At 41.8% G+C, this 23,279-nt stretch overlaps 1 protein-coding gene across 1 annotated transcript in view; it reads left to right on the top strand.

Annotated features, from left to right (window-relative positions):
- Window positions 1-15,058, top strand: part of IQCM (IQ motif containing M) — a 1,006,762-nt gene extending 991,704 nt beyond the window's left edge. The window contains exon 14 of the mRNA XM_086963810.1: window positions 14,470-15,058. Within this exon, the coding sequence (XP_086819936.1) occupies window positions 14,470-14,594 (125 nt within the window). The 3' untranslated portion in view covers window positions 14,595-15,058. The remainder of the gene's footprint in view (window positions 1-14,469) is intronic.
- The last annotated feature ends 8,221 nt before the right edge of the window (window positions 15,059-23,279 follow it).

Below are 23,279 nucleotides of genomic sequence, written 5' to 3'. Positions count from 1 at the left end.
TTAGAAATGTTGTTGAAAGAATAGATGGGAGAAAGTAAAGCTTAATCCTGGTTGGATATGGGTGAATTAGAATGACAGGATTAATGAATATTTGGATTGTTTGGATGAAAAAGCAAGGCAGCTCTTCTCATGAGGAGCATGTTGCTGCTCACCTACTCTGCTTACTTCGTTTATGTAAGGTTATCACTAGCATTTAAAGATGGGGTTCTAAGTGGGGGCTATTTATTTATTTGTATTCTTTATTCTACTCACTTGACTCACTGTATTTGTTGAGTGAACCAGACCTATCCTACCTATCATTCATCATCCCGCTCCCCTTTCATGACATTTTTGCAAACTATGACCAAAGTGCAGTATGGGGCAATCAATTTGTGACTGCAGTGTTGGCTGTGTAATGTGTGTCTGCTTCAGTTAATGCACCATTTACAATGTTTTCAATGCATTGCAGACCGAACACACAAGGTGTGTTGTCCCTTCGCCCACTTAGTCACCTCTTAGTACTTCACTCCTTTATTTTTTCCTAAGTTCTTCGTCTCAGCCTACCAAATTGGAAAATACATTCTTGGCACGTGGCACATTTAATTTGATAGCCATGTGAAGTGATTCCAGAATATATTTAATGTTTCCCATTACAGATTTAATTTACACTTGTTCATATTTTTCCCTTTCGAATTATAGCTGGACTGAGTAAGCCAAATATGATGAATCAATGATCAGTGAGTGTAGTGGCTCCTCTCTTATATATCCCTCTATTATATTTTTAAAAGCTCTACCCTACCTGTCTAATCCCTTTACCCTACCCCTTGCAATAGAGAAAATCAAGTTTCCTTTACTTGGTTACTGCCCAGCAAATGAATGTGTTGGAAATATGCGGTGGCGGGCGAGGCCACAGAGTGAAGTGGGAGTCAGTGCATGATTTGATGTCAAGTTTGGCGAATGGAATACACAGTGACAAATGTGCCACATAAATTCTATCTAGCCCATTTCCTTAGCTGTAGTGCAGTCTATTAGATTAATTTTCATGAACGTCTACTTACAGCAGACAAGATAATGTATTAATATCTGCTTTTCACACGTAAGGTGTGTGATGTAGTATCTTATCTATTATTCCTTTGCCTCTTTGGAGATAGTGAAGAAAGAGAAATGCATTTGGCGAAGAACGGGGCCATTGAAATTAAAAATAGATAAATGTCAACTACAGCTGCAGACAGTAGCAAACTAGCTAAGGTGCTGGCTAGCAATAAGCATGGCATCATAATGTTAGCACCACACACAATATTATTACATATAGTGCATAATGCTGTCTCATTAGTGAGAAGTCATTTATTTTTCATCTCAAAGTGTCTGACTCTATAGTTACTTGCAAAGCCTTTAAAAGAAAAAAACAAATCAAATCACAGTTGTTTTTAATCCTGTGATGTAATTCTCTGCCTTTTAATACTTTTCTGCCACACAGTCAGTGCTTTGTTTATGTTTGGCAACATGTGTGGGTAAAACATAAAAGTGACCTTGTGACTCACCTAATCATAATCACACCAAATAAATTCCAATAGCCCTAGGGGACAAGCAATGTACTGCTACTGTGCCATCCAGTAATTTAATACAGTTGTTTGCACAGAGCATTATTTACAGTTTCTCATTTTTGTTTTTCTCCCATGCTCCTGCTGGTTCGACGATGAATCAGACAGGGGATAGCGGCCCGCTTGTGGCGGCAGAGACTGGAGTGTATCCAGCTGGAATACTGGTGGCTGGTGGTCCTGAAAGAGGAGGAACATAATGCACAAAAGCTGGGCTCCAGTGCAGTTGGTCCCCCTCAGCCTCCAGCCTCCCGGCCATCCCATGGCCAGCACCACTGCCAGCCAACAGCTGCCACCCCCACCACACTGACCATAGGTCATTGCTATGCTGCATCCTGTAGTGGCTGGACACCATAGAGGGCGGGCTCGCCACGATGTAGGAGAGTCTAGACCAGCTCAGGGTGATTTGTTGTTTCTTGAGGCTAGTTGGAGAGGGTGGGAAGGGAGTTGAGACTGGAGAAACTTTTTCTTGGACATTTAGAGTTTATGGGGTGTGGATCCGTTTTGTTTGGGGAGAGGGGTGGGCATGTTTGTATGGAGAGGATTTATTTTGTGAATAAATAAAGAAAAAACTATTTTATTCAATCTAAATTTATGCCTGAAGTACTTTCTTTTAGATTTACTTTGCACTGCGTCCTTCAAATAGTTTTACGCAGCCTGTTTGTGAGCATTTAACTTATGGGAGAGCGTAGCACTAAGTTATAGAGTATAGACTCAGACTCTTGGTTTATCTTTGAACTGAAGGCGGTATTCAATAACTTCTTGTTTCCAGCTGTTGAAGAGGTAATCCTGTAGCTCCCACCCTGTGTTCTTCCATGATCCTCCTCCTGACTCTGAGTAACACTGTCCCAGACCAGTCATCATCATCATGAATCATGATGACCAAAGCAAGATAGAGAGGGAGTGCACTGCTATTGAAGAATAAGTAGAGAAACTGATTTACCGTATTTTGCATAGGTTTTTGTTGTTACCCTATGTGACTGTTCTGGTCTCCGAAGAACAAGAAAAAAGGAGAACCTGTAAATAAGTCTGGCTAAGTTTGAAAGGGCTGATCATATACAGGGAAAAAAAAGGAGCGCCCATCACTCACCCAAACAATGCAAATCAATAATCGTCTCAAGAATGTTCTCATTTTACAGTTCAACACACCCTACCTGAATGTCAGCTTTCACATCAATCATCACTCACTGTCACTCAATAATCTGATCACTTATTGCTGCAATGGTTACCTGTTCCACTGTAGGCACAGTGGTAGACACACTTTCTCTCCTTTAATGCAAGCAACAGATTGGAATTTGTCAGTGTTGTAAATAAAACGATTGCCTGGAGAAGCCATCCTAGATGATGAAAAATACAGAGGAATCATGGCAGTGGACCATACAGGTTAATTCATTTTTGCTAAGTTACTTTGTAAAGGCTAATCACCTCTGGGGAAAATGGTTGCCTACCCCTCAAACATTGCAAATCAGTCATCTCAGACAAGTTCCCACATTACAGTTCAGCACCCTCCCTCACTGTCTGCCACCACATAAATCATCAATCAACTTAAATCATCACTCACACAGTCACTCACTTTTGCAATAGTTAAAGTTACCTCTTTGAATCCAAGCACTGGTAGTTTAGGTGTTAGGTATTCAATCATCTTTGATTCAGGCAACACATTGGAATATGGTATTGGCAAGCAGTCTTGTCAATAATAAATGATTTTATGGAAAATACCTACTAGTGTTAAGTGATGCAAAAAGGTATAGGCATCAGGCAATAGGTATGCAAGTAGGGGCAGGCATTGTCCCCAATGCCATGACGGAATTATCGAGGCTTCTTCAATGCACACTGGTCCAACTGCAATCTGGCAATATATATGGATTAACTAAAAAGGTGGGGCAGCATATATCTGAAACAAAAATAATAATGTTCCTATAGCTAATTTTTTTGTGTTTTTGCAAAGAAAGAACTAAGTTCAATGAGAAAAATGTGAAAGTTCTGTAGGGACAAACTCAGGTGGTTCACCCAGAAGTTAGTCAGCTAACACATTTGATTAATTACAGACCAATCACCATCCTCCTCCTCCTATGCTGCTGTTTTAGGAACTGTATACTTGTGTTATATAAAATGTTTTACCATTTTGATCAAGGGCTAATTCTCCACATTTTGAGGCAAGAGACTGGTCCTTCTCAATGTGACAACCACACTAGCTGCACTGAACACACATTCAGCAGATACACTGGCGACAGGACAAGCCAGATACTTTATTGCCAGCCTGCTGAGCTCTGGTCATTAGTGCATCTTCCCATAACAATACATCAATGGATTTTGATCCACTTAGACCTCTTTTGGATGATTCAGATACTCCTGGAACATCCTGTGGATGGTCAATGGTGCTGCCACTTGCTCAACTTGTTTTGCCATCTCCTCTGCACTGGATTTGAGCCTTCCCAATTGAAACCAATACAATGCAGAGGTTGGGCCTGGTCCTTCTGCTGCTGTTGTTGCTGGTGTTCTGCTTGGCGGTGTTGCTGGCTGCTGTAAGACCAGACTGCCCTCTCTAGAAGTTGAAGGTGGCACCCTAGAACTGCAGGGTGGGATGCCAGGTTCCAGCTGTTCTTCTTCCAAGTCTCCGGCCTGCTCTACAATCCACCTTTTGTATTTTAAAACATCCCCTTCAGAAAAAGGACTGAAAGTGGGTAGAACTGTTTTGTACCGAGGCTCAAGAAGTGTTGCACAGTTGCACTCTTTGGACTTGATGTTGCCATGTTGCAGCCTTATATTTGAAACCAGGCGAAAGACTAATGTCTCAATCAAGACATATACTTATCTGCTTTCAATCACACCTGCATGAGCGAACCTTCCAGACACCTTCTTTGCATGGTCTTGTAGGAGACGTAACAGCGGGATAGCTTGGCCAGTTATACTGTCCTCCTTGCTAACTTCCTGTGCAAAAACCTCAAAAAGGAGTAGCATCTGTGTCAGGCATTTGACTAGGCTCCATTTGTCCACATCCATGGTCATAGCTTTCCCAACTGCATTCCCTCCTCTTTGAATGACATAGTCATTGATCTGTTTGTACTGCTCACACAGACTTTGCAACATGTAAAAGGTGGATTTCCAACGTGTTGCACCTCCTGTATCAGGGCTTTAACTGGAGCTCTTTATTATGCTGACTAATCTGCTGCTACTTCTAGATTTTTAAAGAATGGCTGAAATGAGTCCAGATTTTTCTGCAGGTGGTCAGTATGTTGCTGACTACGTCTTCCTTTTTTGTGGAAGTCTTGCACCACCAGGTTGATGGAAAGGGCCAAACATAGGACCTTGAAATAGCCTCCATCTGACATGGCCTTGACTATGTTACTGCCATTGTGTGTGGCAAAAAAATCCAATTCTGAGACCTCTGGGTCACAGCCATTCATACACCTTGCTATTAAATTCCTCCAAGATGTTCACAGCTGTATGTGATTTTTCCTTCGCGAACATGGTCACTGTTGCATGCCACCGAGCACTCTTAAAACTTTCTTCAGGGCCAAAACCTTGGGATTTCTCTTTCTTTACCACTTCAAAAGAGATCAGTGTGCAGTTAGGCACATGTAATCAGTTGTCTGACAACTGGTACTCATGCCTGTCATCAGGTGGATCGTGTAAACAACACTTTGCTGAAAAGCTTGTCCACCCAACTGCAGCACATAGAGATGCTGCACTGGAACAGCCACTCTGGTAAAATAGGTCAAACTAGGGGGTCCATTAGGATGGCGGATGGATCGCGGTGGCGATCCGTCTGCCATCCTTGCCCGTCTGCCACCTTTCTGCCCCCGCCATATTACAATGGCGGGGGGAACGTGGCGGAGGGGAATACCGTCCGCCGTTTTTCCGCCACGGTCGCCTTGCGACTGTGGCGGAAAAGGTCTGATATGGTGGCGGTGTCTATCAGACACCGCCAGCCATATTAGGATGGCCTGGGAAGAATGCCTTTCAGTGGCTGCAATGCCGCCACAAAAAGGCATACGGTTCCAGCTTTGGGGGCCCATTGTGGGCCCCCAGGGTGAAGGGGGAGGTGGGGGGTGCACATGGGGGGTACCTATGGTACCCCCCTGCATTTGCATGCGCAATGCGGCAGGCACCCGCCGCAATTTTAAATATACGGATGTGACCGCCAGGGTGGCGGTCACATCCTAATTTCAACAGAGGGAACGCCGCTGCCCCTGCGGACGGCCCCCCACCTCGGGGTAGCGGATGGACGCAGGTCTGTCCGCCATCATAATCGACCCCTTGGTACCTTCTATTTTGGGCAGATGGATGCCACAAATTCTAAAAATCCCACTCCTTCCACAAAATCAAGGCCAGCCTATAGCAAAGGGCCACACTGGCTGAACGCACAAAATGGCTGCCAGCCAGTGACACATGGTCACCAACAACAACTAACATTGAGCAAGGAGGCATGGCCACAAACGGAGAAGACATGCAGGCCTATGGGGAAAGTTGTTTAGGAAGTAGGGGACCCCTATATAAGAATACACTAGCTATACATAGGAAAAAAGTTTGAAAAGGTCTATAACTAGAGAATGAACCTAAATGGATAAATACATCTTTATCTTTTAACCCACTATGTACAGACTTGTCACCAACTACATAAGTGTGTTTTTTCAATTTTATTATTCAAATACATATATTTTTTTGTTATTTTTTGGGGAATAAATATACATTTTATGGATACATTCCAATATATTTCATAGTAAATTGATATGTCTATGGAATTTCTCATACAATTCTTAAAAATTACATAACACACACATAGAAGAGCATAAGACAAAAAATGATGAAGGCAAAGCGGTAGGTAACACACTACGCGTGATTCGGCTTGGGAGCCTTCATCAGGTGACCCGTCTTTGGCACTACAATTTAAAACATAGGTGACAGTCAAACATACAGACAAGGGAAAATTGCTGTAGTGGGCATATATATTTCTTAAATCCATTTAAAGTTATTAAGTGAAAACAATTATCATTTACTTATATACAAATAAATACATAGTAGTATAACATGTACATGTCCTAAGGTCTGGTATTTCTATAGCCACATTTGATTAATATACATTGCATATTTATTGCAACACCGTCAAAAAAAGAAGATGATGATGAGACATACATTGGTTCACGGATATTGGACCCTATCAAAAACAACTTTGTATTAATAAGTCCTATCCACAAATATGTTACAAAGGAGAAGAGAAATCAAAACTTTCACTTGTAAATCTTGAGCCAAAACTTTGTTACACATATTCCTTTCGGTATATGTTATATTTAAGTTAATCATGTTCAGACGTTGTCAAAATAATTTCATTGATAATAGTTAATGAATAGTATACATAGAGAAGCGATACAGATAAGTCACAGTTACCTAATTTATAAAGCTCTACTTGGATGAAAGCACATAGATACCACCTAGTTCCCTGTTTCATGAATCTGGTCTTAAAGGGCGGTTTATACATAAAGGCCCCATAATACTTACATAGGTAGCTTAAGATGTGAAGAAATGCTGGCTTAAAAACATGTAGATCGTCAGAGCCTTGTATTCCTGTGTTACGATAAGAGGAGGATAAAAATTGTGGAGAACGGCACATTGGCAGTAACTCCACATGAAGATGAAAAAGCATGAGAGTGTGATGTCGAATAGATAGGCGGACCTATTTGATAAAGGTTAACCATAACTTGCTGGCTAATGAGTAAATGAAAATTGGTGAATAATATAGCCATATACCACAAAGTGAATTAGTAGATAAAGTGATAGTGATTATCTCGGAAACGCTATTGATACTTACCAGAAGTCGATGATTATCACAGATAAAGCAAAATATATGGGAGATAGGCGTCCTAATAGAAGAAAAATAATAATAAACATATACTTTTAACGATTGAATATCTACGGGACAGGTGGAGATGTCTAGAATGTACCAAATCTCTACATTAAAAACTTCTCGTGTACCTTCAAATCTGGGATGACGATGAGCAGAAACTGCTTCTAAGATATATGGAGGGCCCCATGGTGCATATAGTGATTCTGGTGTAAATAGCCAAGAGAACAATATACGATGTGGACAGTCAATCTATAGCGTAAAGTACATGGATAGTAATAATGTACTGCTGGTAAGTTAAGCAGAAATGGAGGCACATTTATTACAGATAAAATAATTACCTGAAGATAGGATCACTTTATGATGACCGGGGCCCAGAATAGTGTTCACGTGTAGTTTGGCGAAAGTTCTACAAATACCCAAACAGATAGTTTTAGGAACATAGAATACAATATAAGATGAAAACTAAGATGATTTTAATATAAGGCTATAACAACTAAGAGGTCTGTCAATTAGGTATTCCTAATTTGTATTACATATACCTTTACAGGCATTAGCGCCAACAATAGTATCTGTGTGGAAAGCACACTTCCTGGCTACACAAAATGGCTGCCAGCCACATGGTCAGAACAACAACATCCAGCAAGGAGGCTTGGTCACAAACAGAGAAGACATGCTGTCCTATGGGGAAAGCACACTGGCTGGCTACACAAAATGGCCACCAGCCACAAGGTCAGAACAACAACAACCAGCAAGGAGGCATGGCCACAAAAAGAGAAGAAATTCAGGCCTATGGCAAAAGCACACAGGCTGGCTACACAAAATGGCCACCAGCCACATTGTCAGAACAACAACAATCAGCAAGAAGACTTGGCCACAAACAAAGAAGACATGCAGGCCTATGGCAGAAACTCACTGGCTGGCTACACAAAATGGCTTCCAGCCACATTGTCAGAACAACAACAAGTAAGAAGGCATGGCAACAAAACAAAGAAGACACACAGGCCTATGGGGAATGCACACTCACTGGCTACACAAAATTGCCATCAGCCACATGTCAGAATGACAAAAACCAGCAAGGAAGCATGGCCATAAACAGAGATGACATACAGGCCTATGGGGAATGCAAAGCACACTGCCTGGCTACACAAAATGGCCACCAGCCACATGGTCAGAAGAACAATAACCAGTAAGGAGGCATGGCCACAAACAGAGAATACATGCAGGTCTAATGCAAAAGCACACTGCTGGCTACATAAAATGGCCACCAGCCACATGGTCACACCAACAGGCAGTAGGCCAGGAAAACAAAGAACACATGAAGGCCTATGGTGGACACTGACTATACAAAATGGGCCCTGGCCACATGGCATGGGGAACAACAGAGGCAAATAGTGGCCTTGGGCAAAAACACATACACACACACTGGCCAGACAAAAGAGGCATGGTAGCACAGAGAACTCATCATTAAATCAGCAATGCATAAATTGAAAATTAACAGTGATAAAATGTACAACAACACACATCCTCCAAATCCATTACCCCATCTATACACTGTTTGCAGGGGGAAAAAGTAAAATACCACTAAAAACACATTTTGTATTTTAATCTAATGTTATCTATGGCCTAAATGATGTTTCAATACAACAGACACCACAGAAACAGTTGTTTTATGCACCCATGAACAATACAGGGCCTACAGGCTTGAAGTCCCATTGGCAAACTAGTCCACAAAGTGAACCAAATCAATTTAGCAAATTTAAAGGAAAAAACAGCGAGAAAATGTAGTAAACTGTGCAACATTTTTCCTTCACAAAAGAAGAAAAAAGAAATGCAAAAAAATAACTAGGCCTCTCCTAAAACTGCAATTTTTAAAATCACATAAAAGTACAAATAAATGCAGTTGCACGCCCCCATCAAACAAACAACACCCTTATACACCAGTTTTTCAACTTACTTGTGATATCTCAAAAACAAAGTCCCTAAATCCAATGGTATATATGCAGCAGACAAAGAAAGTGATACTTCCAGCTCCAAATCTCAATAAAAGTGACCAAGAGGGGGGCCAGTCCCTAGGAAGACATCTTAGGGTGCAGGTCAGATTGGACTCCTCTGCAGAGTATTGCTAATAAATGCCTGTTTGTATTCTCTACTGCCTGACCAATTCTTCATTACTTGGGAAGGCATATTAGGTGGTTCTCAGTAATCCGGGTGGCCCCTGAGGGCCACTTCCTTCAAGAGGAGACTGCTGGACAGGAACAGGAAGTAGGAGTCTCTAGGGCACTTCCACCTGGTTTGAAAAAAAAAGTTTTAAAAAATGGCTTCTTGAACAATAAAACAACTCCAACAGGCAGTTTGAGAAGAAAATCCACTCCAAATGCCTCTCAGCTGCATTCTGACGCAGAAAAGCTGCTCGACTGCTCCGCTTGCGATCAGCACAAAAAATACTAGATTGGTGCCGTTGCGGCTGGAAGCCAAGAGAGTGAGCGCAAAGTCTTTCGGGAGCTCACTAGCGATGTTAGAAATCTCACGCACACTAGTAAATCGCCAAAAACACTTGGTGCTTGCGGTTGAGAGCCAACTTAAAAACTTAAATGCGCGATCAGGAAAAAAACCTATACTTTGCACCCGAATGGCACAATTCAGGAATTTTATGCTCCTCCACGGAGCACCCAAATTCTGCAAACTCTGCAAGCAGAGCAGAGTTTACCACCCGGCCTTAATAATTATCCTACTGCTCCAGAAACTACCCTAACCTATTAATCCAAAAGAAACGTTTCACCTGGATGTGAAGCTCAATATAATACTGTATATAGATCACTTTTTAAACCCATGTTTCTTGGAGTACAAACATAGCACAATGTTTCACATACATCAACTTTTCAGTATCCTGGTGTAACTTCGCACTCTGTGATTGTCCAGGAAAATGTGAGAGTATATGTTTAGAATAGATTCATCTGAGTGCTAACTTCATGCTCCATACCCAGTATACTTTCAGTCTATTTTCAAGATAGTGACTATGCTCTATAAAATCAGTACTCGAAAGTGGCCCTAAAAAACGAGTGAGCTGACATTTTAAGTAGAATGTAAATATTTGCCATTTAAGTGAAGAATCAGTGTCTTTTGAGAACACGTGATGATCAGGTCCTTGATCATAATGCACCTGGATCATCAGCTGCTATGGCTAACAGCTGGCACCTCTATCCTGACAATTTTGTGCACACCTCCTTTTCTGTTGCCATTTTTTCAAACAGCCCCTACAGTGCATACCTCCATAGCATTTGCCCTATCAGCGAATCCCTGCCACATGGCCTGCTTCATTGCTCCACTGTGGATGTGTGAAGACAAATCATTTACTTCAACTACAACGTTTACACTATATGTGCCTGATACTTGGGGATGTTCTTCTTCCTCTTGAGTGGATCTTTGCCTTTTGCATCATAAACTCTACTGGAAGAAGTTGTTTCTTGCTGTTTGCTTTGTGGGTAAATATGTGGATTCCCCTGCTCCCAGTCCCAAAACACTACATCAATGACTCACTCACTTACCACTAGAGATCACATCATGTGAAATTTGTTTTATAGATTCCTAAAGCTCAGAAGCCCAAAGGCAGAATTCATAAACACAGACATACTTGCCAGCTTAAAATAGCATCATGGCCAACTGCTGAGGACTACAACAGTTGTTAAAGGTCCTCTTCCCAGGAAATCGACAGGAACCGCAGGTGAGGGCCTATAACAAAGGGAAGGCCTTAACAACTGTTATAGCCAGTGGCAGAAGTGATATATTGCTATTAGAACATTCTACCCACTAGGGACAGAATGTTCTAAAATAAAATGGGGACACAAAAAGAAAAGCCTTGGAATTGGAGCTAAAGGTCTATACCAAGAATTGGTGGTCCTGGGTCACTTCATTGTCTTCAATCTTCTGAATGATATCAGTGACTGGCAGGATTAAGTTGAAGAAACCAAGAATCATTTCTTCACCCTATGCTAAGCCAAATCGCACAACAGGCCTTCAAGATCTCTGTTTACCTGAGCTATCAACAGCCACATCAGAAGCATTGGTGGGGCTTGGGGGAAAAAAATCCCATCTGAGTTGCAGCTGGTAACTAAGGAGAAAAATAGGCTACACAGTACTTGCACTATTTAGTGGTGTCACCACATTAGCTGCCTCATGAAGTCAGACTTTTTTTTAATTAAATAGATGTTATAAAATATGAAGGTACAGGTCAGACTTTTTTTTTATTAAATAGATGTTATAAAAAATGTGTGCGTCCAGGGACAAAGTGCTACGGTTGCCCTGCCCTTATTATGGCCCTGTGTTTTATTTTAGGGTATTTGGGTATGACAGGGAGTTATATCTAGCTATTCTTGTCGGTGTCAATTACTGCACAGTGTCACAGTTTATAATTTTGCTTTTGGTGCAGCAACCTCCGTGAGAATCACAGGATAGCATTAATTATTTTAGGAGTACAATTAGGCAATTCTAGCTGTAACAGGAGTTCACACATTTACTTGGTTGCAGCAAACCTTCACTCTCCCTGTCACCCTTCAATATACCGCCCAATCCACAAAAGAGAAGCAAAATAAAAAACATTCGCTCTCATAGGGTAACTACTATCCTCAGGGAAAATGTTTTACTTTATTGGAATGGAAAAAGATTCCAAAGGCGCTCCTGCAAATCGGTTACAAAAGTGTTCATCCAGAGACATCTAAATATGTAAGTATTTCTACCATCAAAATTGTAACCAGTGTACATTTTGGCTGGTGGAAACGTGAGGCTAAAAAGTGCTTCTGAAACTCTATACTTGTTTTCCTCCATCAGAAATACATGATTTTCCTTGTGAAGATACCTGAATTCATTTTGGGAGAGTACTTTCCCCACTCCCGCACTAAAATAATGTATTCCTCTTGACAGAAGTAAATGTATGACAGTTTCTATTTGAGAAGCTATCTGGAAATTACTGGGTAATACCTACAAACGTAGACGTAAACTGTCTTCGACCTCTGGACTTGCAAACAAAAGCATTCGATCATTTATCGTAATATCTGTGTACATAAATTAAATTTGGGAGGGTTAAATGTCACATGTAATGGTTCTATGAATCAGCAATTTGGTTTTACACTTGCAGTTTAAAAATGTTGAGTATCAAAGTTGATAATGCCAAGATCATGTCATGTTAGTACAAGAATATAGAGTTGCCCAACCACTGTAGGTTTCTAATTGCCTATATGCAAAGACACTAAAATAATACGGCTGTGAAGGAACAAATTATGTAGCAGGATTGATTGTAGAATTCAGCTAGGAAATGCAAATTACATTGCAAGGAAGTGGTATGATATGCTATATTCAGCACTTTTTCTGGCATTACTGTGTAGCTATTTTTACATTTTATTACCCTGATTCAAAACGGATCTGAATGAAATACATAAGTTTCTTAAGTAAAAAACAGCACGCATTCAGCAATTCCTCTTCAAAAGGCTATTCACTAACAGTTTATCACTTTAACTTAGAAGCTGTGAAGCTTCATTGTATTTACACACTTTTCTACAAATCAAAGTAAAACAGTTTGTGAAAAACAAAGACTATGTTGCAGAAAACATCTTCAACACTTTTAAATCAGAATGTGCTGCATTTATAAGTCGCATCTCTGTTATGTTCAAAAAAGTGTCTTCAGTTTCAGGTTTTCCCTTTTTTCACATTAAATTGCCTCCAGGCTCATGATTAAGAAACTGCCTTACCGAACAGTATTCTACGTTCATATTTATTATTCATATGGCTCGCCGTGCGGGCATCAGGAGTAGACACATTGGATTCTAAAGAGAAATGCAATACGTATTTCATCTACTACAGTCTTGTTGCTGCTACGTTGATAAGGTCTCTGTCATGTGTACATGATTTTTTTTTGTGACTATTGAAGCAAAAATTATTCATGAACAAGAAGGAATCATACTTTCTAGCTTTTTTGAATTTCAGGCTTTAAAGTTTTTTCCTCCCTGCAGTGCACCAACGCTGTTCCTCAGTACATCACATGAATATGTGTGCAACATTCGGCTAAATGTATTTTGTCTTTCTATGCTTCAGCACAGCATGGGCGTCAATTCACCAAAATGCCTGGGGCAGGGGCACATCACACATCATTTGGCCTTTACTTTGATGCACACACACATGCTCAAACACATCACATTCACAACCATGCATACAACATACATTTTAAAGCATTTTTTACGTTCCTCAGCTGTCACATAGGGTCATATTCCCCCTCATTCGACTCCATTTTTTATTACACTAAAAGTGAAAAACATTATTCACTATTTGTGTTATAAAACGATTATCAGAAAACCAGGAAACTGGACGTCCATTAGGACGAGCTACTCCTGTGATCCAGACACTTATTCGCAATGGGTCGCAAAGGCACTGCCAAGGGAAGAAAGGGGTAAGCCAGGGGTCACAGCTGCGACCTCTGGCGTCCCTATATGACGCCCATGCACCACAGTATCAGGAGCTGAAAAGAAACCAGTTGTCGTTTGCAAACGGCCAGGTGTTAGGATGCCCACCATAGGCAGCAATTTCAATGCCATCCGTGCATCTATCAGGATCACTCCTTCCCTTCTTCAATTTAGCTGAAGACACACCCCTTTCAAGAACACTGCATCACAGAAACAGTCAATAGCCCAGCTGCCCCCTCAGCACCCAGCTCCCTGTCTAGGCTCTCACTATTCCACCCTGCATAGCACTCTGCTGCCTATTGCTTGAGAGTCTTTCGTACTTTACACATACCACAGACATGCAACTTTTCACCCCTTTGAGACAGAAACAACGTTTGCTAATATTTACTAATTGTGTATCAAGTGGCAAGTAAGACGAATTCAGATTTACTGGCACAAACCTGCAGCTGTGGAATCACGTTTACCAAGTATCCAGTCTAAACAGAATACAGCAACACTCATACAGGCTACGCTACAGCTTAATTTATCTTCTTCGTTGCTTTTTTTAGCACTATGGATAATTTGTTAAATATAACTCTGTGCTTCTTTTTTATTGCAGTGTCTGGCCACCCAATATTAAAACAAGCTGACATCCGGGTCGTTGGAGAGCTGGTGGCAGCATCAATCAGAGAGAGGAAAGAAAGACTCTTGCCTGCACCGAATCCTCAGACGTGCGATGGCTGAAAAGACGTCCAAGTTGTTTCTTGCTCCCCTATCACAGATAAGGAAGCGTGTACAGCTACATGAACAACCCCTCTCTGTATTTACAAACATGAAGAATGAAGAAGAGTGCTTTGATTTGCCTAATATGCAATTTGATATTTTTAAGGCAAAATGCGAATTTCAAATTGTGATAAGAATCCTAAGTTGTTGAACCTGTTTTGTCAATATACACATCTTTTTTTTAATTCTTTTTTTTTTAGAAAATGTCCTCATTACAGCACTCTGGACCATTTAATAGACCCACTCGATCCGTCTGTGGTCCCAGCAGTTTCAGGTGGCACCTTATACGGCACCATTCCATACCTCCAGGGGGGGAATGGGGCTGAAACAACCTCCAAACCCCCCACAATCCATGGCTTGATGTAATCATTGGACAGGCTGTTCCAATCCATCACCATCAATACGCGTATCAATCTGACCATCCCAAAAAGTCCTCCCATATTTCTGCAGATCTTCGTGGGGTCCCTCTAGTTTTTAAACAGCATGCCCATTTAGCCACATTTACCCATGCAAGTGGGTTTGGGGGATGCAGGTCCAACCAATGCTTACAAATTTCCCGCCTAGCCAATAGCAGCAAGTAAAATAACAAACCATGTTGCTTGTTATTTAGGACCTGTTGGGAGGAGGAGTCCACCCCAAGGAGTACCAGTGTTCCATTTAAGGTTATATTTGTGCCCAATAGAGCCCTTACAGTACTTCCTACAGCCCTCGAAAATTCGTTCAGCCCCGGGCAAGCAAAAAATATATGTACATCGTTGGCCTTTAAAAAGTTGCATCTTTTACATCTTGGGACAGGCTGTAACACAAACTTAAATAATCTTTGTGGGGTCCAGTACAGTCTGTGAATAACAAAAAAATTATGACATTTAAAATTTGCTGATGTCACTGTGGCATACTGTAATTTCACAGAGTCTTCCCACAGATATTGTAGACTGCCCTCCTGTAAAACATCTTTCCAAACTCCCAATAGATCCTTCATTTTCTCTTCCTTTGCCTCCAAGAAGTATCCATACCATTTTGCCACTTCTTTAACTTTATGCCCAGAGTCCATAAGCAAGGTCTCAAACTCCCAATTGCCTCCAACTTCTCCCCCTTCAGCCAAAGCCCATGAAGTGAGCTGCAAATATTTAAACCTGGAAAGAGTATTGTCTGTCCTGCTATTCAGGACTTCCCATGGGACCAGTCCGTCTGTTGTCACCAGATCGCCCCATTTTGTTATCCCAGCCATCTTAAAGGGTAGACTCAGGGCATCTTCTAGACATTCCGGCATCCCTGGAGGTTCCCAGATAGGGGCATAATCAGAGAAATATCCAATCTTTAAAATCCGCCTCAATGCAAGCAATAGGCTTAAAACTGATTTCAACACCTTTAACCTTACTTTTTTGAAAATAATTTGGGCGCCAAACTTATATATAAGCTCCTCTCACTTCCTTGGTTATTTCACTCAGTATTAGCCCCCATGTAGTGTTCCCTGGTGACCCGGCCAATATGCGAAAATTCTTGAATTGAAAAGCCATACAGTACAATCTGAGGTCCGGTAAGGCTAATCCTTCTTCTTCAGGCCACTTCTAAGTTTTTTCCAAGACAGCCGTACCCCCACGATGCCGAAATAAAACTAGATATCTTCCCTTGTATTTTGTTTAATTCTTCTTTAGGGAAACTGAGTGGTATACAGTTGAAAAGATAAGTTAGTTTAAGAAGGACAGACAATTTTATTAAATTTACCCTCCCATATATTGACAGAGATAAGTTCTTCAACCTTGCTAGTAGTCTATCAACCTCCTTCATTACTCGCTTCAAATTCCGCAGTGGGATCTCCTCTATTTTTTCTACAATTGTTATCCACAGATATTCAATCTCTGAGCAGACTCTACCTCCCCATGCAACCATATTCCAACACATTACTTCTGTTTTTGAAACTTTGGCTAGATATATAGAAAGTGCTCCAAATTTGGTTGTCAATTGCTCTATCCTAGTCTGTGTTTGCGCTGGATCTGAACTTTAAAATACCAAATCCTCTGCATATCATGCAATCTTTCTATGCATTGGCAGCTGGTAGATAGGGATGATCTGCTCATCTATTCTTAATTTTTTTGCAAATGGTTCTATATACACATCTCGTACCCCGATTGATCCTGAAACTTTCAGTCAATGTTCCATTTAACAAAATTCTTGCCATGGGCTGCTCACATAGTTTTTGTACTGCCTGAATGAAATTTATGCTAAAACCCATTTTTCCCATAACAGCCCAGAGAAACAACCAACTAACGTGGTCAAAAGCCTTGACGGCGTCGATCGTGACCACTGCAAAAGGAACTGATTGTGCAACCGCCAGGTCAATAGTTAAAATTAATGGGAACATGAGTTCCTGTATTTGTCTGTTGGGAACAAACTCTTTCTGATCAGTGTGTATCAACTGAGGTGCCACCCTTGCCAATCTCCCTGCCAATATGCCAGTATAGATGTTAAGGTCCACGTTTAACAAAGATATAGGTCGATATGACTCAGCCATTCTCCGATCTTTAGCTGGCTTTAATATTAACGTTAATAATGCCTTGTTCCATGATTGTGGAATCCTTCCACCCTCTTTATATACTGAATTAAAAAGGTTCACCATTTCCGGTACTATCTCGGCTATTATCAATTTATACACCTCAACTGGTATAGCACGGGCCCAGCTACCTTACCATTTTTCATATGTTTGAGTTGTTCTCTTATTTCCTCCTCAGTAATTAACGCATTCACCCTATTCCTCTCTTCTGTTGTTAAGACTGGAAGATCAATATTATTTAACCATTCATTTAAAGCTTCTTCAGCCGGACGCTAACATTTTCCATATAGTTCTGAGAAAAGCTTTACCATAATTTCCTATATATCCTTCTCATTATTGGTAGTGCCCCCCTCAGGATTGATAGTTAACTCACCTATATGGTTTCTCACCCTATTCGTCCTTGTCTTCCAGGCTAATAAGGCTCCGGCTTTCTCACCATACTCGAAATGTTCCATACGACTTGCCTCCCACCTTTCTCTGTTCTTTGTTTCGAGTCTCATTTTGTAATTTAATCTAGCTTCATCCAACTCATTAACCAACGCCACACTACACAGTATACCCTGCTTCACCCTTCCTTCCAATACTCCAATCTCCTCCTCCAACTTTTTCAGTTCCGCTGGCTCCACTTTATTCTTGTACGCGGTCTGACCTTGCAGATTCCCCGAATAAAGGCATTAAAAGTGTCCCATATGACACCAGTCGGTGCAGAATCAGCATTCAACCCCAAAAAATAAATGGTTTTTTTCTTCAGAACAGTTGTCACGCCTAAATACAATAATTTGGCCCTTTTCAGCATCCATCTAACGTTGCTCCCCAATGTAATACTAACCATATTATGGTCCAAAATGGGCCCTGGGGCAATATGTACCTCTTTTATTTTCCCGGCCCATTCGCTATCTACAAATATATAATCTCGGTGAGAAAAGTGATGACATTTCTTACTATTGAAGGTGTAAGCTCTACTACTTTTCATTAGATACCTCCAAGAATCAACCATACCCAAACCATTTAACATATTTTTTAAGGCCAGCCTTGTTTTAGGTGCTTGAGTCTGGGCCCCTCTCCTAGTTGTGGATCTATTCAAAGTTAGGTCCAGTATAGTATTAAAGTCCCCTCCTATTATTATAGGTGCTGTTGCCCCTGCTAATCTAAATTGCATCTCCACTATGTATCGAGGATCGTCCATATTCGGACCATAGAAACCAACACATAAAAACTGTTGACCCAAAAACTTAAGAGTGACAATGACCCATCTACCTGAGTCATCGGTACTGGAGGTGATCATTTCTATCCCTGACCCATTCCTAACAATTATTGCCACCCCTTTGAAATACACGGATTGGTCTGACACAGCGTAGCTCCCTATCCATATTTGTTTGGAGAATAACCCCCTACTCTCACATACCGTTCGGTGGGTTTCTTGCTTGATACAAACTTAAGCTTTGCATTCTTCCAAGAATCTCAGCACCAGCCTTTATCTTTTTTTTACCTTAATCCATTTACATTTCATGTTGTTATTTTTACACTGTTATCTCTTTCTCTCATTTATATACTTTTTTTATATTGCCTAGAGAATCTTTATATACAGTAAAAAATGGCCAGAGTGTACTGTATATTTTACGTATTATGTCTAATGAGGACTTATTTTTAGTTTTATCCCACTGCTCCCCACTCAGTGCACCCTTATCCCTTCCCAGGGGAACCCTCCCCCTACTATCAGGCATAAAGCCTATTGGACCACTAGTGGGAGGAGCCCTCTCTAATTTCAACCAACATCCCTCCCACACCCCAACCCCACTGTGATATATTATTTAATTTGTGTCTAAACATTATCTTACTTTTCCTTTTCAACGTCTTTTAACTTTCCTCCAGTATTTTGACTTTTAACTTCTCATATCTACAAACTCATTTACTCAGAAGTGGTTCTCTTCCCATATAGTTTCAATCAGACTATCAGCCTCCGCTATAGACCGTATGTTCCGCATTTGATTTTTCCACATGATTCGGAGCATAGCTGGGAACTTTAACTGGGCCCTAGCCCCCAAGCTATTTAATTCCCCCATTCTTTTGCTCAGTTCCCATTGTTTCTGATCCATCGCATGACATAAATCGGATCTGATAGTAAACTTAAAGCTTCGCATAGCATAGGGGCCATTCCTCAATACAGCCAGCAGGATAGTTTCCTTAACCGTGAAAGACAGAAAATGTATCAAAATTTTCTTCGGCTTCTTACGCTGTGGGTTCCTTCTGAAAGGGTCTCTATGAACCCTTTGTATCTCACGGTCCAAGTCAATATCTTGTCTGTTTTTCAAGATGCTATTTAGTAATAGTTGAATCACAAAGGATTTAAGGTCTGACCCTTCGTCTGTCTCGGGAATATTCAGGATCCTCAAGTTGTTTCTCTGTGAGTGATTTTCCAACCTTTCCAAGTCTTCCTTAAACTAACATTTTCTTTAGTCATGACCTCAATTCCTTTGGTATTATTTGAAATACCCTGTTCGGGTAACAACTTCATCTAGTTTTTGTGAAAAGATCTAGTGGATTTTCTTCAAGGATTATGGGAATTGGAGGAAGTGCCAGAGGGAACATGGCGGGCGCAACGTAAACGGCCGTGGACCGCTTGGGGAGGAGATGAAAATCAAGAGTGTTTGACCTCCCCAGGGTGCACAGAATGCAGGCTTAGTTCAAACTACCTTAAAAAATTCTTAAGAATTTTTATCGGTATTGAGGTTTCTGCTGGTTCTAGATGGTTTTCGATGGTTTTGGTGTGCAAAAATAACAAGTACGTTCCCAGCTACAGAGATGCAGGGACCACGTCGATGTGGCAGAAGGCAGCGGAGTTGTGAAAGTGGCTCAGAGGAGTGAATGAAGCACAAGTCTCTTCGCCTCGAACGCAGCGTTTCTGAGCCACAAGGGAGTTGGCTCTTGGATGCACTGTGAGGCTGGCTCCCAGGGTAAGGGCCAGAATAGAAAGGGTTTGAGGGGGAAACCTGCAAGTCACTCCTCACCCCTATGGAGAAGGACTGCCCGGAACCTGCAGAAAAGGCAAGCGAGCAGAAAAGTGAGGTTTCTTGTGCGGACCGGATTTTAAGGTATACACTCCGCACCCGGGCTCTTGGAGCGGTGGGGAGTGCAAGTGGAGTAAGTGGAGTAAGTCATAACACTAATTTTTTATCAATCCCGGAGGACACCTTGGCAGGTAGAGTGCTCCCTAAAGCCACAAAAGTAGGGAAAGCTGCGAGAAATCAGAAAAAAAGCCTGCAGGCAGTGGGAAAAGATCTGTCCCCTGTAAGCAAAAATCACCCCCTAACTCAAAGCCTAACATAAAATACTGATGGACGTCATGGCATAAGGTGAAAAAGAAGGTGGAGGAGTCGGGTGAGTGGGGGGCAGAAACCTACGTGTGAGCTAAAGTTCAGTTCTGTGGAACCAGTTAAGACTATTAAGCCTGCAATTAACATAGGAGCCGAGGAGAAAAGTGGCTGAGAAATGCAAGTAGAATTTTTAGCAAGGAGTAGCTGAGAGGGGGTTCCAAATAACAACCAAGAATATGTTCAATGTTCTTCAAGAGGACAAGAATGTGGAGATAGTGGAGTCTGTTGGGACTGGTGAGATGGAACAAGCAAATGGAGGAGGAGTCCCCAAAGTCTCAAAGGAAACTCTTGTAGCCCTAAAAAACATGTCAGTCTCAGAGGGTATCCCAATGGTACCTCAGCCAACCTCACGGAAACCAGATGTGGCTGATTTTACAGTGGCCTCTAAGTTTCTGGACCTTAAGAGAGAGCTCAGGGATCGGTTTAAGAAATCTGAAGGTCAAATTACACATCAAATGTATTACCCCATACACATGGTTAACAAACGTAGTTCAAGGCATGTATTTTGAAATACCACCTGATTTTGAAGGAAAAATGTTTTGTGCGTGCATGTATAAATTTAAAGCAATAAAGTTTTCGTGCAATAATTGCAAATCTACTTTTTACATTTAGCCTGCTTTGCTTTTAGACATTTACATTTTGTGTTGGCCTACCTACCACTTTGATTTCCTTTTCCAAGTAATTCAAAATGCCTATATATATAGCTGGTTTACGTTTTGACATTGTAGCACACAGTGGAAACTATGTATGTGTATTGTTTTATGATATGAAACCCTTGGCAGGAAGTAGTTGACCCATTGTCTCTTCATAATTGAATCTGTGCATCATATTCTCCATGGCTGCTGCAGGATGGATCCGTATTGAATTATGCAATTCTAGACTGCACTGGATGAAACTTGGCAGCCATCTTGTTGAGGAGAAGAATTCTCTTTCATGATGGAGACTCAATTCATGACTCATATCAAGTGGTTTGTCAGTAAGGATAACCCGAACCAAGGCAGGTTGGCTTCCCATTTAAGTCTTTATCTGGCCCCTTCCCCGGTGCTTTGCATGGCATTCCCCTCAGACTGAACCATATTGGCATAACAGCCTCATTCACTGCCCCTCCTAAGCTTCTTGTCTTTCTGTACCTCTCCTCTCCCAATTGGTCCATTTCACAAAGCACCCTACCCACCTCCTCTCCCTGAAATCACCCCGCACTCTGGCTCTTGGAGCACCGGGGAGGGCAAGTGGGATAAGTCATGACACTAATTAGTTATCAACCCCAGAGAACACCTCGGCAGGTAGAGTTCTCCCTAAAGGCACAAAAGTAGGGAAAGCTGCGAGAAATCAGAAAAAGAGCCAGCAGAGCAGGGGGAAAATATCTCTCCCCTGCAGGCAAAAATCACCCCCTCACGCAAAGCCTATTATAAAGTACTAACGCACGTCAGGGTATCAGCAGAAAGTGGAGGTGGAGGAGATGGGGTGAGTGGGGGGGGCAGAAACTTACGGGTGAGCTAAAGGTCAGTTCTGTGGAACCAGTTAAGACTATTAAGCCTGCAATTAACATAGGAGCCGAGGAGAAAAGAGGCAGAGAAATGCAAGTAGAATTTTTAGCAAGGAGCAGCTGAGAGGGAGTTCCAAATAACAACCCAGAATAGGTTCAATGTTCTTCAAGAGGACGAGAATGTGGAGACAGTGGAGTCGGTTGGGACTGGTGAGATGGAACAAGCAAATGGGCGAAGAGTCCACAAAGTGTCAACGGAAACTCTTGTATCCCTAAAAAACATGTCAGTCTCAGAGGGTATTCCAATGGTACCTCAGCCAACCTCACGGAACCCAGATGTGGCTGATTTTACAGTGGCCTCTATGTTTCTGGACCTTAAGAGAGAGCTCAGGGATCAGTTTGAGAAATCTGAAGGTCAAATTACACATCAAGGCCTGGATGTAGGTAAAGCGATTTTACCGATCTGAAAATACCGAATTTTACAGAATCGGTATTTTCAGATCGGAAAATGAGATGTAGCAAAAAAATCGGTAAAAAAAACCGATTCTATAAAGTTCGGTATTAGACAATCGGAAATTACTGAATCAGTATTTACCGAATATGTAAATACCGATTCGGTATCCCCCATTCATTCCTATGGGCCAAAAGGCCCATAGGAATGAATGGGGGATACCGAATCGGTATTTACAGAATCGGTAAATACGGATTCGGTAAATACCGAATCGGTAAGCTAACAAAAGTGAAACTCAGGTAGGCAGCCAATCATGTGCCACCACCCTCCCCCTCCCTAGCAGGAAGTGGCCACACAGGCAGCTGCAACTAATCAGAACCTTCTGGAAAGGCAGTTGGAGCAGAGCAGAGTGCACGAGCAGCAGAAAGGGTTTGGAACACTTTTAAAAGTGAAAAATGACAAGCACCCAAGAGAAAGAGCAGCCTGAGAGGAGGAGGAAATTCAAATTCAGCAGCATGGAGCTGCTCCTCCATTTAAACGTCCCCCATGTGTCAGCGCAGCGGACGAGCGCAGCGGGCGCGCCGTAGGCTCGCCGGAGTCACGCCAGAGTCCAGCCCGTCTGCGCCCGTCCGTGGCAGGTCGGGGCAAGGGGCACCTCCTTATGTCCCACCGCTGACATATTCATCCCTTGATCTTCTTTCCCATTGGATCCCAGGTACCATCAACTCGCATGTGTCCAATTTGTTGCAAAACCTAAGTCTTCTCTCGAGACCTCCGCCCATTC

This window comes from Lissotriton vulgaris, chromosome 3_1 (assembly GCF_964263255.1).
Source record: "Lissotriton vulgaris chromosome 3_1, aLisVul1.2, whole genome shotgun sequence".
NCBI classification, from domain to species: domain Eukaryota; kingdom Metazoa; phylum Chordata; class Amphibia; order Caudata; family Salamandridae; genus Lissotriton; species Lissotriton vulgaris.
Note: the sequence above shows the minus strand (reverse complement) of the source record. Positions and strands in the feature narration are given on the sequence as shown.